The sequence below is a fragment of the Paramormyrops kingsleyae genome, chromosome 7, assembly GCF_048594095.1.
Source record: "Paramormyrops kingsleyae isolate MSU_618 chromosome 7, PKINGS_0.4, whole genome shotgun sequence".
In the NCBI taxonomy this organism is placed as follows: Eukaryota; Metazoa; Chordata; class Actinopteri; order Osteoglossiformes; family Mormyridae; genus Paramormyrops; species Paramormyrops kingsleyae.
Genome location: NC_132803.1, coordinates 30,621,814 through 30,640,593, shown reverse-complemented (window position 1 = coordinate 30,640,593; position 18,780 = coordinate 30,621,814). Strand labels below are relative to the sequence as shown.

The 18,780-nt window shown below is 43.8% G+C and overlaps 1 protein-coding gene across 3 annotated transcripts in view; it reads left to right on the top strand.

The window, feature by feature from the left end:
* The window catches only part of LOC111843458 (astrotactin-2-like), a 285,762-nt gene extending 269,597 nt beyond the window's left edge, over positions 1-16,165 (top strand). For all 3 annotated transcript variants that reach the window (XM_023811080.2, XM_023811082.2, XM_072714759.1), the window contains 3 exons: positions 7,393-7,493; positions 7,846-8,029; positions 14,907-16,165. In XM_023811080.2, the coding sequence (XP_023666848.1) occupies positions 7,393-7,493; positions 7,846-8,029; positions 14,907-15,144 (523 nt within the window). In that variant the 3' untranslated portion in view covers positions 15,145-16,165. The remainder of the gene's footprint in view (positions 1-7,392; positions 7,494-7,845; positions 8,030-14,906) is intronic.
* Positions 16,166-18,780: the final 2,615 nt, after the last annotated feature.

Sequence of the window (18,780 nt, the reverse complement as noted above, 5' to 3'; positions counted from 1 at the left end):
GCCCACGGTTCGAGGGCAGATTCCAAGACACTCCTTCCATCTGACATTATATGCCGAGTCCAGCCCTCCTCTTTGTGCAGTTTTGGAGAAGAGCAGAGACTCCAGGATCCTGTAAATTAAAAATACGATTACTTTCTTCGCTCTCTTCCAGTTTTTGTTTGATGAACATTTATTTGATGTTGGAGAGCTGTTTATTAAATTCAAAGGTTGATGACAGTACTGAAGCGTTAAGGAGTAGTGTTTTACGTGAGGGGCCAGCCGCGATGCCCCCTAGAGGTGGTCCTAGGGTAACGCTGGAGTCTTTCCGAGCAGGATAGAAACGTCTGCCGTTAATCATCATGCGTGTCACCACATCAACCACCCTCCCCCCAGGAAAACTATTTAACCCCTCATCTTTCCACCACTTGCAGACATGGCATCTTTGAAGAAAGAGCTTTTTATTTTACATGTTTGTCATCTAAGATTTTGGAGGGGGGTGTTTTTTTGGCCAGCCAAGGGGGTAATTGTGCCAAAAAGTTTGAATTACTCGTCTGTAGAGGAAACCGAATGAACCTCACTTTCCTTTTTGCACACATATGTACACGTTTACACAATACGCCATATACATCGGGGATTAAAGGCGGCCCAGATAGATACTGACACACAGCTTCTCTATGGCTGCCCCATCGAAGCGTGCCACTCATACCAAAAAGAACGTTGTATATCGAAATGGCAGCCATCCTCGCTTTGCCGCATTTCAAAGAACTCAAGGGTCTATTCTTATAGTCTGATCAAAGCAATTCCTTTGTGCTCGAGCTGGCTGGGTTTCCGTTTTATAGCATCATGCTGACAGAAAAAAAAGCACGCCGTCGTAAAACCTCCACGGCCAGAAATGTTACGGCTGCCCCCATAACAGGCCGGATATTCACATTCTCCTGTAGCTTCGGGTGAACTGGCCAAAGAGCATTGCTTTGGTTACCAGCTCTGTGGCAGCAATTGTTTTCATTCTGTTGACCAAAGTAGCATTGTTTTTTCTTGTTTTTAACTTTTGTTTCATCCAATCCTATATGCACAATATATGCATACCCTGTCCTTCAGCGCTTGGCGTGATTTAGCAAGGTGCTAAACGTGAACATGGAGGTTCATATAAATCTCTTCATATGTGCTCGTAAACTCGTCTTTTTCTTCTCCTCGTGTCTTATTCCAAGTGTTGGGATCATACGAAGAGCTTGGCTCTTGTTCTCTGCCACAGATGAATCAGGCTCATGTCGAGCGAGCGCTCATCGTTGATGCATGCGGTGGTCACAGGGGGCCAGTGCCGGCGGGGACGTTCTGGCAAGAGCGCGGCCCACTCCTGAGTCCACCAGGACACTTGAAGACAATCGGGGAGGCCGGCCAAGTCACCCCTTAGCACTTCCAGAAGGTTCTCTCCTGGACGAATTCCCCTTAAGTGTCAAGCGGAAGATGTTAGTTGTTTGAGTTAGTGGACGACGAGTGAAGTCACAAGCTTACTGTTGTTTATATTGTAGCTAAAGAAGTGTTTTGGGCTGCAGAGGCCGAATCGCCGGCCAAGCGAGAGTGAACTGGGAGGGGCGGGCGTACGACCCCTCTAAGTGCAGGAGATTTACTCAATCAACTCGTTTTAGATTCTGTCTGGTATACCGCATTCAGCAACTGAAGCTGAAATTCAGAAAGAAACTGTGCTATGACACCACTGGAATGGTCTGAATAGCTCTTTTGGAGATCGGAGCGGACACACTATACGCTCTTCTATTGTTAGCTGTAGTCATCAGGAAGCCTTGGGTCAGCTGAGTTCAATTTGCATATCAAACCACACACCCAAAAAAAATCCCCATTAATAATTTTGGTTTCAACCACTGATCCACAGACTGTTTCCTCTGCGGTGACTGCCGACCATAATGGCAACTCCAGCAGATGTCCTTCCTGGGATGAGCTGAGAATGTATCATTTCCGAGCAATGGGCCCACCCAAAACGTAGACAGGGAGCAGGGGGGCACAGACGATGTTTGGTCCCAGGAAATGGGTCAGGGACTTACCTTTTTGCTGCAAGTATGGAGCGGGAGGAGGCTCAGAGGCCCAAGCTGGGTGCTGGTCTCTCCCAAGCAGATGTCCAGTTGGTTATATGCAGAGATGGAAAGTCCAGGTCCAGAAAGTATAAATCCACACCAAGATTTTGTTCCAACCAATCAGTTGAGAACTCTGTGACTCTATACCATGGGTCTCCAACTCCGGTCCTGGAGAGCTACCGTCCAGTAGGTTTTCTATCATACCCGGCTTCTGATGAGCCACACCTGTTCTCAGGTAAATACCAGGAGCAGGTGTAGCTCATCAGAAGCCAAGTGGGACAGAAAACCTACTGGATAGTAGCTCTCCAGGACCGGAGTTGGAGACCCCTGCTCTATACTCCACTGGTTGGTTGAATCGAAGTTTTGGTCTGGATTTGTACTTTCTGAACCTGGACTTTCCACCTCGGGCTATATGGAGGAGTCAGGCATTTCAGCAGGACATCGCAGCAGCAGGCATTGACACATGGAGGAGAAAGCGCCGTCAACAATATTTGCCACTTTGAGTCATCCGAACAATTAGTAGGAAGCAAGAGGGAGTCTCTTTTTTCCGCGGACCACACACTGCACCTGCCCCACCCCCTGACCACAAAATGTTAGCGATCACCACCCATTTTTCTCTGTCACTCCTGTGGATGTTTTCCTGCTCGGCCCTCGGCGGTGCATTTGCGTAAAGAGATCCGGCTTGCGTCTACATGCTCGGACTCCTCCTGTCCTTTCCATCGTCCTGACGTCATCTGTGGGATTGCTCAGTAAATCTTGGAGGTGAGATAGATTTATACTGCCAATTAATTACATTTATGGTAAATAATGGGGTAACTGTTTATAATTAAAGTAATTTTATTGCATTTAATCATTTTATTTCCGCCTTCTGCAGAATGACTTATGGTTATGTATTTAATTGTTAAACTGGAATTCCACAGACTTACTGGTCCCAAACTGGCCCAAAACTGGCCCAGCAGATAACGTTTGGATTTGTCAGATGGGGTAAGACTCAGCCTGTGGGAAAAGCAGATTCACTAAAATTTAGCTAGTGTAAAAAATGTTTTGCTTTGTAGACCCAAGTATTTTTAAACTGAATTGAGTAGCAGTTTTTATATATGTGTGTATGTGTCTGTATGATTTTTTAAAGATCACTTACTAAATTCATTGCAACTTTTGCAATTCTTTGAACCATATGCATTTTTTTTCATTCACAGAATGGCAGGCAATAACCCCCATCCATTTTTGTATATTTAAAAATAAATACAACACAGTAAGCTGGGGAACAGTTGCAAAGATGAAGAACAATGTTACCCTGTTTGTACATTTTCTCTGACAAAGCCATAATTGACCTGCCATTACTGTCCTTGGGGAGATCCTTACTAATGCCAAATATTCGTTGAATGTGTAAGATTTACAGTGTATCCACACTACAAAATAGCGTTATCCTATCTATCTATCTATCTGTCTGTCTGTCTGTCTGTCTGTCTGTCTGTATGCCTGCTTGTCTGTCTGTCCATACATTGCATTCCTGCAAAGCAGATCCTTAGTATGAGGAAGCACCCAGTTCAACATTGTCTCTACGTACTGTAGCTGATTAGGAAAATTTTGATTAAACTCAGCAAGAAGCATGAATGACCTTTGTACTCCAAGCAGTGAGGGAGTTGCAGTGAGGTTGGTGCATCTCCCTGAAACGCATCTCCTGTGGTCTAGTCTTACATCAGAACAAGCGGCAGCTATTGTCCAAGATGTTTCCTGGATTTTAGGAGAAAGTCTGTAACAACCATTTTGGTTTGGAAAGGCTTTTCGTAAGAGTGGGATTTAGACATAATGTCGGTGAAATGAATATGTTTAGAAAAGTGGCTTTTATCATGCCAGGCACTTTTAAAAACAGAGCAACAAGTTGACAAGACATCTCCGAACCCCAACGATTCTGGCCAAAGTCGCTGATAAAAACAAAACCATTAAATTCACTGGACCATAACCCAACCACTTAATTCAAACAATTGCATACATGGTACATTGTTACAATAAGCACAGATTTGGCACTGGCTTTGCAGTGAAATCGAATTCTTTCATTGCCTTTTATGAGGTTTTTGGGGCATACCAGCGATCCCCCTCGACGCAAAACACGATCTAACGAAAAAATGTTAACAACGTACAAACAAGTCAAAATACAAACAAAACAATCGGTCAGCGGTATAAAATGTGGCTTGCAAGACTAGCAATGACAGAGTCAGCTATTTAATTATGCTTGCTTGAATGTATTTTTTTTTTGGGGGGGGGGGTGGTGGAAGTAAATGTGCAATTTGTACGTCTTGGGTCGTTATTTATTTATTTTATTCCGGTACTAATTTTAAACACAGAATTTGGATCCCACCACAGACATCTGTGGTTTTGTTTTTGTTTTTTTCTCGTGCAGTAAAACTGAGTGAAGGCCACATGTATTATTTGTGAGTGTGCATGAGGTCGCCGTTGAATAATTGGACGAGGTGCAGTGTTTAGAACATTAAGAGGAGGCTATTTACAGTAGATTGAATTATGTGCTGGTATTGGACAAACGTGCTGCAGACGTGCCCCAGACCATCAGGCCTGGTTTGCTCTGTTCTTTCTCAGCGCGCCGCCATGTTTATTTTGAATGTAGCCAGTAGTAGGGTGCAGTACAGCCTTATTGTTTGCTTTATGGAAGCGTAAAAGCCGACCGCCCCACTCCCACCCCGGCGACCGCCGCCACCGTTTATTGGACGGTGGCGGACTGGGGTATCCGCGGGGAGTTCGCTGTTGGTCTTGGCAGCTCCCCCCACAACCACCACCACCGGCACCCGCCAGAGAAATTAGCTGCTAACACAATGGGAGATGTGCTATTGTCCATTGGCCAGAGGGACGAGTCGATAGCTAAAGGGAGAGATGGTGTCTGGGTGGTCCTTTAGTGTTATGGTAGTATGATTAAAAAAAGCAAAGTAGTGATACTTAAGACTCAGGGCAGTCCAACATTCTTGGCTATGCTTCCATAACACCCAGACTGTTAGGGTCTCTTGGTTACTATTTGTTTATATGGTACCAGTTCACCTTTACTGATACTAATGTTATTGTGGCATATCAAGGCGTAGCTGAACTTTGAGACGAGTAATTCAGATTTAATATAACCAACAGTACGAGTGTGAAAGGTTTAGGGAACAGAAACAAGGTTATAAATCAATTTGGTCAAACATTATACCATTTTCAAAGCAATGCTGCAGTATTAAACAAACAGAAATAAGCTCTTTAGACACTTTTGTTTGTGTTCATACACCGACACCCAAACACTGAATGTGGTAAGCAGTGCTGACGGACACTGCGACGTTTGGCGTGGCACCGTGGGCAGCCATGTTATTGTGTAGTTGAGCGGCTGACATCAGACATAGCAAACGATCTCGAATAATTTCTTACAGCCAGTGGGTGATGGCCATACGTAAGTCGTAGTCGTAAGTCACATTCTCCACACATAACGGAACAGAGAGAAACTCTGACTGATCACGTTTCAAGTTTGGACAGAAAGTTGGAACTTGTAGCTGAATATTTAAGAACAACATTTACAAATGCCTGGCAAAGATAAAGCATGTTGTGGGATGTATAGATGATTATCGAGCAATTCCACTCTCTATCCCACTGGTTATAGTGAATCAATACTAGGGGCACATTCCATCTGTCTGAGAAGTATATCATTATGTGTGATTATCCCAGTTTATTTATTAAAATTCTCTGGTATCAAACAGTAAGTACCGTTTTACCATACTAATAGCTACAAGTCAAGCATGTTGTGGGCTTCTAATACAGCAACAAAAATATTATATATTTTTTAAATATTATTGCTCTCAATATCCTATTCAATTAATTTCATTGTTTCGGTGTATCTCCCAGAAACGCTGTTTCCACATCATTAGTAGAATTTTTGGCTCCAGGTTGAGTCAACGCAGCATTTAATTACGAGCTGAAACGCTATATTTCTTTCCCAGCAGTGGGGCCAAACCCAAATTGTCACGAGGCGCGGCAGGCCAGTTCCTCAACAATTAAATGTATTTATAGTGGGTTTTGCGATATTTACAGTCCACCGTTTTTCGTTTCGCAACAAACCAAGTTGAAAATCAAGCCGGCTATTTGCATATGAAATTGCGCGGAACACGCCTCCACTGTTTGGGAATTTAGTGTACGGAAAGTGCCCAGTTTCCTTCGCCCTGGCTTGAATGGATTAAGGCCTTTTCGGCCTACCTTGTACAAAAGCCTGTTTTCTTCTGAGCTTCTCTTTCTCTGTTACACATTGCAGAGGGAAATCCTCTCAAAGAGTCCCCTTCTGTTAAAAAAATATGGAAAATGTGGCACTGATTTATATAAATATAACAAGTAATGATGCTTACTTTATAGAGGAAATTGGATGTAATTACAATAATAGTAACATCAGTAATGACAGTAATTTTAAGTCTGTTGACAATGTATTTACAATTAAAGTAAAAGTTAATCAAATGGAAAATAGTATTCATTTTACGTTTAGGCTGTAAATTCGTTTAGTCCCGTGGTCCGTAATTTTAGAGGAATGTGGCATGATGCTTGGCTCACCCACGTTTTACAGCTAGCCTTCCCCCGGTTTTGATACCTCGATTACACATGCTCAGAGCCGTATGCATTGTAACAAGCTGCAGAAAGCCGTCGTCCTCGCTGAACTGTGTTTAGGATGTGGGAGCCGCGGGCCAGCTTGGTAGTTTGAAAGCTGCCCCACCACTACCCTCCGCCGCACACCTCAGACGTCTCCAGAGGATCACAATTAAAGGCTAGATGTCTGGGAAAAAATCCACCCCAAAGTGGGCAAATCGTTTCAGGAGAGCTGTTTCCTCTCCCGCACGGTAGTTATATAACTTCCAAGAAGCCTTTAGTCGTGTAGACAAGGGGGTGTCTTTGTTCTGTTATGACTGGGACTTACCGAGGGGGGGGTCCCCAGGGGGCCACGTGGAGGTAGAATATGTTTTGTATTTGTCGGGGTGTAACACTGTCATTACAGGCAGTATAAGCTGGTTATTTAAATTTCTGGTGCCTTTTCTGCATCACGTTCCAAGACAATTTAGGTAAGTAACAGAATTGGCAGCGGACTCGACGAGAGCTATGGAGATCTGCGCGGCAGGAGTTTCCCGGCCATTATTAGGGGCTTGTAGGAATCACGCATGGGACGGCGCAATGATTAGTCTGGAAAATGTCACATTTTTACCCAAAGGACGAGTCCCCCACCCTTAACATGCTTCGGATATGTTTTGTTTTATTATTCCATAAGCAGTGTTTCATTGCGTCGGGGTCATCTGTCTGGTCTGCTTGGTTCTAGGTTCACGCTGTACGCCTTGGACAGCCGTGGGGGGCGCTCCGAGTCCAGCTATGTGTCAGTCAGGACTTCGTGCTCCGTGGTGGACGACAGCACAGCAGAAGGTACGGGACCCTCTCCATTTCTCTGCTCACGTCTCCTCCTCCCCCTTCACTGAGCTCAGGTTGCATCTCAACACTTCTTGTCATCATCTGCTAAACAAGGGCACAAAATTCACACTCACTTCACATATTTCTGCTTCACTGCATTGCCTGAATAGATATCTGTGTTATAATCACATTGGTAATTAATAATTGTATGCATGCTTTTGTTATTATAAATATTCAAGTATACAGAAGAAAGGCCAGTTCTGTGATTTAAGCCAAAAACTTTATGACTTGCCTTTAACCAGAAAACTGCCCTGAATGCACACACAGGTCAATATGCGATGGATGACCTTTGACCTCTGTCCGACAGAGATTGCTGACAAAGTGTACAACCTGTACAACGGCTACACGAGCGGCAAGGAGCAGCAGACAGCCTACAACACGCTGATGGAGATCTCGCCTCCAATGCTTTACCGCATCCAGCACCACTACAACTCGCACTACGAGAAGTTCGGGGACTTTGTGTGGCGGAGTGAGGACGAGCTAGGGCCCAGGTCGGTCACTCCTCCTAAAGATCCAACAAATTCTTTCCTGTCTGTCTAGCTGACTTCATAAGAAAATGTATAAGGAGCAGGAGCTGTGGACTTCATTCTAGCCTAAGCGAGAAAACAGGCTCCTAAAAGACACGTCTGCACACACATGCACATGTAGCTGTTTTATTACCTTGTAAATAGTCTGTAGGGTCCGCAAACTACCCAAAGGTTATAATGGAATAATATAGATTTTTTGCGTGAGCGTGAGTCAAAAAGTGTAAGAGTTGGCATCCTTGTATCGTAGCAATGTGGGAGAATATGGGATGGGACATTAACATGAAGCTACCTAATTTCTGCCCAGCAAAGTACATTAGGGCACAGGGTCATCTGGATAGTAAAGATGCTCTATGATTGGCTCAAGTAAACATAAGGGATACCCCACCTATTACTAGCAAGTTAGTTCAGTTTAACTATAGGATACCTGAATCTGTGCCAAAAATGTAACAGTCGACTTGATTAAAAGCCGATATTAACCGGTTTAAAAATGCAAGATTTTTATCAGACTTCCCCAGGGCCGTGAGCAGGAGGCTGGATTCGTGACTGTCACGGCTAACGCGTGGGAGTTGGCAGCCTCCGGGTCAGTTAGCGAGGGATGCCGGCATTCTCCGCTATGGATGAAATCCAGACCTGTCCTCAGCTCAACCGCTCGTGTTCGGCCAGCACCGGCCACGGCGGCACAGCACTAGGCAGGACCGTGTGGAGTATTTCTCCAAATTAACTGTGACTAATCAAAGATACGTCGACCACTTTTAAAATGTTTTTAATCCCCGCACCAGAAAAGAAACGCAGATGGACAGGAAAAAAGTGAAGGTCCCCGAGCGATATAAGCAGCTTCTCAACATTTCGTGTTATTTGTTTTGTGCAGAAAGTGATCGATAATTAAATTCAGTTGAGCTGGTCTAGATGAATACGAATTTCTCATTATTCTTGATTTATATCTCTTTCTAAAGAATTTACTGTAACTATTCATACTACAGTACTTACTACTTATTAGTTATTAGTGTTTAATTACATATAATTTTTCATGGATTTGAATTCCCAAATCACTTCCTGTGAGCCCAGTGCACATTTTCATTTATCCAAATGACTCATACGTTTAATAAGCTCTCTTCACCCAATAATGATATCAATCGCAAAATACAGCGAGCAGCGAAATATGGGGGGGGACCTTAAATAAATCAGTGTAACAGAGTGACTCTTCACGGGACCCTCCAGGGTTGTGGGTTTGATTTGCATCCCCAAAATTTGTGTGTGTACAAGAAAAAAAAAAGACCCTGTGTGTTCATTATTTATCACGAGTTTAGATGATATACAAAAAGAAAAGTTTTTTTTGGTGATTTGGGAACCGGCTCTGCAGTTAATCACTTCCAGAGATGATTTTATTTTTTTAGATTATCAGTATAGTTCTGAGAGCGGGAGAGGATGCAGTGTCCCGGCACCTAAACCCGAACGACCCCACTGAGCGCAGCGGTAAGGGAGCGTCTATGAAAACATGCAGTTATAAAAATGCGTAAGTGCCTCGGGATGGGCGCTCCGGCCGTGCCAGCGAACGGCTGTGATTTCGGGCTGGCTAGCGGAAAACCGAAATCATCCTGCAGTAGGATATTTGACTTGACTCAGACTGCCCACATGGTGCTAATTTTGAAACGGGATCCGGCTGGAATGAAAGGCCTCTTGAGGTGAGAGGGACTGGAAAAGGGAGGCTGGGCTGCAGGCAGCACCCTGGCTGTGCGAAACGCAGCGCCTCTCCTTGCCTTTTTTATCTGGCCGTTCGCAAACAAAGTCGTATCGTTCTGTTGCGTTAGTGTAGCTCTCCGTAGTGTTTATTTTCCCCATTGTATATTTAAATTACATTGTATAATCAGTATTATTTAAAATGCATGTTCGATGTAGACAGGTCCATTCAGATAGTTTGCGCCCTTGCCCGATTAGTCATTAAAGTAGATGGAAAAAGAGAGAAAGCTGGCGGCTGACTGATTGGTTATACTGTAGTTTGATTGGCAGGTTAGTAATACTACGCAAGGCGGCCTTCGCATTGCTTTCGTTCACGTACATGGCGTAGTGCATTAGGGGCGATGAAGCTATTCGTATGCACTGTTTGTGCTCCGTTGCCCCATGTGCTCGCATTTGGTCTATATCGGCCCTGGTATGCCTTATTTATTTGGAATATTTATGAATCAGCTTCGTGGAGGTTCAGGAATGGGAAAGATACAAGTTTGCCTAATTACACACATGCATTAAAGGGGCACTAAAGACGCTGCAATAATCCATCGTCAGAAGAATGATAATGCCGTAATGCCTCGCCATACGATTGATTGATGTGTGTATTACTGCACAGCGCTCCTTAGAGATCCTGCTGCACAGGTAGAGGTCATGTGTTTGCGAAGAGATCGGTGACTAAAATGACAAACGGATATTCTGAAACACTCTCTGACCTCTTACGGTATTATTCTTAGCCTGAAAAGCTTGAAATGTTTGGACAGTATTTTAAAGGGTTTGTAAAATATGTTCAGTGCAGAGTAGAGTGTATAAACGTTAGATATATCGATCAATGCTATTTTGTATAGACAGCTGATGGCCACGTGCCCTTTCGCATTATCCAGTTGGTGCGCGCGCGTGTGTAAGGGGTGTGTGTGTATATATTACATTGTGGAGGGCATTTTTTCTGTCCCCGCAAGGGGAAACTCAATTTAATAAAAAGTCGTGACTTAAGTGGAAAAAAAATGCCAAAAGTCTTGTATTTTGGTTGATTACGGTAAGGACCGGGTAAGGGTTAAGGTTGTCATTATTGTGATTAGGGTGGACAGTCCCCACAAGGATATGCATACAGACGTGTGTGTGTGTTTAATCGGGGGAACTCCCCCATATATGCCTTTTAGATTAAACTTGGGACATTACGTTACGCATGAACGGCTTTTAATGGAATGCCACCTCTTAAAAAATTCTTAATAACCACCCAGGATAATGTTTATTCATAAATGCATTTAATGCATTTATGGTTAGTCTTTATTTCCGTTAATAGTACAATAATGCACATAATTTATTAGTGTTGTGGGGTGGGAGTTTGATTGAGTTTCATCCAAATTCTGCACCATCTTTGGATTTCATCCTCAGCACATTGTTAATCTCTTGGAAATAACGGAGACGCATCAGTACGCATTCCACAAAGAGCTATTAAGACTACTTAAGTCTACTACTATCTTAAAACGACTCCTCAACAATCTGTTATGGAATGTGCAATTGCTATTTATAACTTTCACTGAGTGGCAAACTCCCACGCAGACCTTAAAATCCCACACATTTTACTCTGAATTGGAACTGGGTTTACTGGCATTACTGCACCATCAGGGTATGTGATCTAATCTCCTCGAAGTCCATTTCTAATGTAAACCTTTCTGGAATTGTAACCATGGTTACAGAGTACTTTAAGGCTTTACATTAACATGGTGAAGCAGAATTATCTAGTCTTCTCTATCCTTCACCTCCTTTTCAGCTCATATGCTCCTTAATTTGCATTTGCTTGCCTATATGACACTTAATCTAAGTGGCTTATATTTTTTATGCCTTTATACAGTGAGATAACCTAACAACATCAACTCAGGGTTCCAGTGCTAGTGGCATGTCATCCTGCAGGGGGCGCCCCTTGCACCAGGGCTATCGAGCTTTAGCTAGGTTATGAGTTCATGCTCTTCAGCCTTGTGCTCAAGTCTTAATAGAGGGCTGTGTTTACAGAGGGCCCTGGCTGGTGTGATATGGGCGTAAGGCAGGTGTGATACATTGTGCCTGGTCACAGTTACACCTCACCACAGAGACTGGGGGCAGCAGGTCACGTTACCATGTACAACAAAATTGCACTTCATATACCCCCACAAGAGCCCTTTTATAGAGGCTTCGTGGTAACTTTATGAATGTATAAAAAAATTGACAATGAATTGTCGTATTGCAAATCAGAATAACTTGTGATGAAAGCTCATGGGAGTTTTACTTACACAAAAATGTTCTGAGGGCTGAATGAAAAATGATTGTTTCAGAGAGATAATCAGATTGCAGAGGAGGTAGGTCAAAGCAACTAGGGGAGGCGAGATCTGATTGACTGATTGGTTGGTCCCACCTCCTCTAGTTGCTTGGACCCACCTCTTCTGCAATCTCCCCGAACCAATAATTTTCATTTTGCCCTCAAAACATTTTTGTGTAAGTAAAACTCCCATGAGTGTGATGAAACTACGTCTTACTTGGAACATTCTAGCTCTCAGGTAATTAAAAATAAAATGACTGATATCATGGCCATGCCAAGTCAAACAACGCGTTTGACTGTCAAATCGTGCTTACAGTGCATCAGGCCCCAAATCCCTCATTTCCACATGCATGTATCCTATGATGGGGGGGGCATCCACACACACAGCTTGTTTACTAGCATAGCGACCAATGAAAAATGCTGATGACAGCGCAATTTTTTTTTTTTTTTTTAAATAAGAGCGCCTTGCAGACCTCATTGTCGGGGGGGGGGGGGGGGGGGTACAAGTTTTGCATCTTGTTTCATCCCTGTCTCATCTGGAGCTGCTCATCAGGAGGCGTAAATAATAAGTCTGGAATTAGTTTGTACTAAAGGAGGTTCCTTTTTATTATTTGAGAGGGTGGCCACCACAACCTGGGAAAAGTCCTTTGGAAGGCGTCAGCGTAAAAGACAGGAAGTTATTTACAGCCTAGGATCTGGCAGTGTTTGGGCTTATTGCAGTAATGCACAAGCAGTGCTTTTAAAATGGCTCTGTTGGCCAAGGGAAATGCGATTGCACAGTAATACTTGCGTCATGCAGACTGGATCCCCGCCATTGCATAGCTAAAGGAGATACCTTACTGCCCTCAGCGTCCATGCTGTCATCCCTGAGATATTTATTTAGCTTTGTTATTAAACTTTAAAGTACCTCAATAATAAATTGTTAATATTTAAAAGTTATTATTATTATTATTCATATATTTGTCCTATCTGCCGACAGCCTTTACTGCTTTCTGGTTAAGCTGAAATTACTGATATTGATAAGCGGCAGGTCGCTGGCAGACGATTCCACCCGGCGCTTTTGACCTCTCCCTGTCCGGCGGAAGAAATGTCTTAAAATAAATAGTGTCAAGACATTTCTCACCAAACATGCAAAATAAACATTTTCCCTGTGACATTCGGTCAGTGATGTTGGCTGCCCTTTTCGCTTGCTTCGTATTATTGTGTTACTCTCTGGACTGTGGAATTTCCAGAAAATTCTTGCCGTTTTTTTTATTTTTTTTTACCCTGCGAGTGAAGAGGGTGCTTGTACTCTGCGTTAATGCGAGACAGATGCCGACAGCTAGCAAGCTCAGTCTCGCTCAGGTGGCCGCTCCGAGCCTCCCCGCACAGGGCTGGGGAGACGGTCGCCGTGGCGATGCCGGTCGACAGTGGGAAGGTCGCTGAAATCGAACCAAAAAAAAAAAAAAAACCTGCATATGCCGAGGATGTGTGGTGTGACGGCTCCTCTTTGGCGTGGCGTGAGTGCGTGAGTGCGTGTGTACGAGAGGCAGTACCCGGAGCAACCCTGAACTGGCCTCTCACCCCCCACACACACCCCCCCGGCTCCCTCTGTTTCTTCCAGGAGTGTAAGCATGCTGCCAATTCAAGCCTGAGAAGGAATTTTCTTTCTCTCTCGCTTGCTCTTCCCTCTTGGACATTTCACAATCTGTATTCCCTGCTCTTGTGCATCAGTGAGTTACTCTTTACTGTAACTGGTCCTTCCACCCTAACCCCTCCCCTTTCCAGCACAGACTTAGCCACCTCCAAGGGCTCACTCCATTCAGGCGTCCCCTCCAAGTCTTTCACTTTCTTTACATGCTACAGCTTGTGGCGGTTTAGCACCAATAGGAGGAGCTGTGTGCCACTTGCAGACAACTGATACCTAATTGGTAAATGCTTGGTGTAGTGAGAGAAGCCGTTTTTTTTTGCTGCTGTGGATCTTCCAGTCACAATCATGATAAGACCCCCACCCCACTTGAAAGACCACCCCGCTGCTATTTTTTTGTTTGAGCAGCAGCTTTGGACCGGCTGCCAGTCGATGGCCCTTGGTCGACCTGGAGGGATTCATTTGTGATTTTTTTTTTTGTCGTGTGTCAGGAGTCTTTCAGTGGAACTGCATTGGTGCAGGGAATGTCCTGTGTATGATCATGGCGAATCCGTGAAAATGGAGACCTCCGCTAACAGTTTTGAGACGTGTGATGTGGGAGGCTGGTCTCGTCTGTGACCACGGCTGGTCCTCCACAGAGAAGCAGAAAATCACGCCTGAGCTCAGTGGTCTCTGGGAGGGTTTGATGTGGCAGTGACTTGATGTGGGGTAAACAACATGGTGTATCTTTAAGTTGCACCTGCTCCTTTATAAGTAAAATCACAGATTCCGTTTCCTCTTGTTTCAGCATGTCCTACACAGCCTGACATTTGCACACTATGAATTATTTATGCACATGACTGGTTTTATTAGTGGCATTTACATTTTGCAAAGAACTAAAAATACATATATATAATGGTTTTTAATATTCCGACAGTCATACCCAAAACCAAAATGTATAAATTTTCATACATTAAAAACATAAATGTCACTTAATTTTGAGTGATTTTAAGTTAATGAAAATTGTAAGTGAGTGATCCACACTGGAGGAAGAGCAATGTGCCACAGCCCCTGACCTTGAGACTACAGATATGGGCGAAGCTTCATGGTGAAGCACCTAGCGGCCAAGCAGCTGATTGTTCAGCTGCTCCAACAGGTTTGGAGGGGCCCATCTGTGATGATTTTTTCTGTCTCCTCCCCACCCCCACCCCCAAAAGAAAAGCGCACCTGATCATGCGGAGAGTGGAGCGGCTGAGCCGCTACTGCCGATCCCTCCTGCGCAGCGCCTACATCCAGAGCCGGACGGAGACGGTGCCGTACGCGGTGTGCCGCAGCGAGGAGGTGCGGCCCGCTGAAGCCCTGTGGCGCAGGTCCCTGCACGAGACCCGCCTGTCTTGCGTGGAGAAGCTGGCTTCGGTGCGCAGGAACAGCTACAGCAACACCAAAATGCGGTGAAGGGGGGCATGATCCCCCCCCTCCCCCCATCCCCGACCCAGCAGAACCCCGACTCCCCCTCGCTGCTGCTCTAGAACCTCGCTTAGGACTGTTTCCTGTCGAACGGGAGGGGGCATGCAGGCGCTGCCGGGTTTGACGTCGACTGACTCGATCGACCGGAACGGATGCCGGGTTACTGACGCAAATTGCGGAAATGAAAGCTGGCATTTGAGGTTATGTTTACCTTTGCCATTGAGGTAAAGTGTGTCCCCTCCCCCTCCCCCTCCCCCAAAGCAGATCACGTTGGCCGGTCGGAAGACCCAGCTAATGATCACATGGTTACCACGGTGCTTCTACTTCCATAGGGTACAAGACCAAACAAGGACAAGCTGCAGTGGGAAATGTAACCATAATCGACCAGTTTTCACAGGGCAGTGAGGATGGAGACGGTGATGGAGGTGTGGATGGGGCAGACGCTCGGATGTTTTTAATACTTGAATCTGTGGGAGAGTCTTATTCATGGCCATGAACAGTCTTTATACTGCCAACTACAGGACAGCCGTGTGTGTTGCGTGGTGATGTCGTCCGATGTGAAGTGTAGCTTTCCCGGCAGAAGCAGCCGGTTTGTAAATGTTTGGTAAAAGCCATGTTTTCCGTTTGTCTTACATCGTCGCCCAGGGTGTGTTAAGTACTACATATGTTAGAGTCTTCATTAAAAAAACGCAGGAAAACACAGAGCTTACAAAGAAACCACGAGTGCTCCTTCAGAGAGACTCTTACACAAAAAGGTTGTAGGGTAATGTTATGTAGTGGAAGAAACGGTAAAACCCTGACTACAGTGATGGGATTCCTACACCGGCCCACTGAAGGATTCCGAAATGGATGAAGGAAAATCACCAAGTATTGCAAACAATTGGGAAATTACATATGGCCCTATTTCTTAGGACTGCTACAAAAAAACAAAAAAAAATAAAACAAAATCCGTTTTATCGGTTGTGACTGTCAGCTATCAGAGTTGTACATATTAAATTGTAAATATGCAATATGCAGCTTTAATAGTCTTCTTTTATACTCTGATTTTTTTGTTTGTCTTGTTTGATGTACATTTTATGTGTTTGAGATCTTTTATTTTCTGGTGCCACATTTTCTGTCATTTTTACATGTCTCCTCAGGGGGTGGAAGGTTGTTTTTCGTGGATATGTAGTCTTGGAGCTTTTTCCCCAAGTAAAGAGAAAAAAAAACATTACACTGACCTTTTCCAGCAGAAAATATAACATAATATGATATTCAGTGCTGTACTCAGACTAGCAGGAAAACACTGCTAGTATTTATACACTTGTCAGTACATAATTATGTATACCTACAAGTTTAGTGTTCATATCTTAAAAAATACTGTTTGCCTTTGTTAACAGACTACATATATATTACTTCTTTTTGAACTGGCTCTCCTGTAAACCAGCGCCATGTCATGGGAATCCCTCCGTCTGCTTCTGCGTTTTCTCCCTGGTGGCAGGAAGTGCCATAGGCTGTGTCCCTGTGGCAGCTTGCAGTGCGGTTAAGGATGTCGGCGTATAACCTATAGGCCATAGTACGTTAGTCTTTTCCACTCCTGATTTCTCAAAATGATTAACTGAACTTAATGCTGCGGTGAAAAAGAAAAAAATAACTGACAAAGGGGTGAAATTAAAGGTGGTGTGAGTCACTGGAAAAAAATGTCTGGCAAGCAGTGACCCCAGTTTGAATAAATTTACACCCATTAGTGGTTTTGCACCAGGAAGTGGATGCAAGTGGCAAGTGCTGGCTAACTTTGGCGAAAGCAGATTAAATGAGCCAGGAAGTCCCGCCCTCATCACGCACTGCCTCTGGTTGGTCAACGGTTACTCAGAAAGGCACAGAGGCTAATCATTTATATGCGGGCGTGTGTGAAAACCCAGGCAGCCGAACAACAAGAGCTACGGGACACTGGCAGGTTGCGGTCCCGGGACGGCGATTTGGGAGAAGGTGCTTCTGCCTGTTGTCCCCTCCCAGAATGCCTAGCTGCACTTTCTCCCACAAAGTTCAACCTTTTTGCTGCACCAATGTTAGTACATTTCATCCTCTTAAATATTAGGCTTTGCATTTTGTATTGCTTTGGAAATTCTTGCAACATGAACACATTCCCAGCACCATATGTGCATAGATGTTTTTCATTTCCCCCCCCCCAGTTTTTTTTAATGTGTGTATGTATGTGAGTGGTACTTCAGTGTACACTAATTTTTCTACTAGTTAAAGACTTCCATATACTTGCCCCTTGTATCGTTATTATATTCCATGTAATATTTATTATAATAAATCATTTTCATTGACAAATGTTATTGCTCAGCTTGAATTTACTCTTATTCAGTTGAATGTAATTTCAAATACACCTTTAAAAATGTATTTTTTATTCTTGAATTTCAATGGAGTCATGCAACAATACAAGTAATGGATAATTAAATACTGCTGAAATTAATGCATTGCTGTGTGTAGTTTACTATTGTTTTTCTTTTATTACAAACACTGAGAGTGTCTGCACATTGCCAATAAAACCAACCTACTTATCAGTAAAGGTTACAGTGAACTGTTAACCTCTGAATTCCATTTTTGTCAATGTAATTGTTTTTATTTCAACTTATTAACTTATATGTGATCTAGTCTATCCATAAACTTAAGTACATTACCGTTTTTAACAACACTGATGGTTAACCAGTGATTTATTCCTAAACAATTCAGTTGAAAAGTAGCATCTCCTTGAAACTTCTTATATATGGTACGGCATACTGTAAATCAGTAGTGCCACACACACACAAATAACATCTGTGACAATGTTCAATAAAAAAAAAAAAAAGCCCATATATTTGTGATGTGTCCAGTGCATGATGGGATTGGTGGTGATAAGCTACCAAGTGCAGACACTGTTCCATGGGGTACCATGACTGTATTCCGAGGTGTGAAATGGGTGCTGACGGCTACGGGAGATGATCTCCACACTGGGAATGATGGGGAGGGAAACTACCCAAGAATGACAAATGACAAAGTATGGCACTAAGGACACAGTCTTATATTTACATATTGTAGACTTTGCAAACTTCGTATTGCAGAAAGAAGACTGACTGAATCTCTGTGAGGATTTCCCACCTATAAGAAGCCTACATAACAGGTGACGGACATCTTGCTTTTACCGTGTTTGAGCCCAAGCCTTTGAAGGCTGATGGGCTTGAGCAGATTCTGACAGCAGTCATTAGCGTTAGCGTAGCGTTAACAACGGCTCGGGATTGTTTTGAGGGTGTTACATAGACACATCGCATGACTTACAATAATACGCATTTTTAAAAATAAATTCCCCTGACTCTAGCAGGTAATCTGAGGACTGTCCTCGTTAACTTTGATGACTTAAAGCATGTGTGATCTGAACAGCATATCACCAAGTTCTTCAGAACCTCCTATAGTTAGGAGACAGATCATTTTCGGTTTGTACAATTTACTCCTGGGCTTATAGCCGGACTATGATTTGCGGTTGTCGTTGTCATTTCACCCAGCATTACCTGCTGATCCATTATAGGGTTATTTGGAGGCTATTCCAACTTGCTTGGGTCAGGAGGCAGGGGAACAGACTAGGCAGGATCCCAGGCCATCACA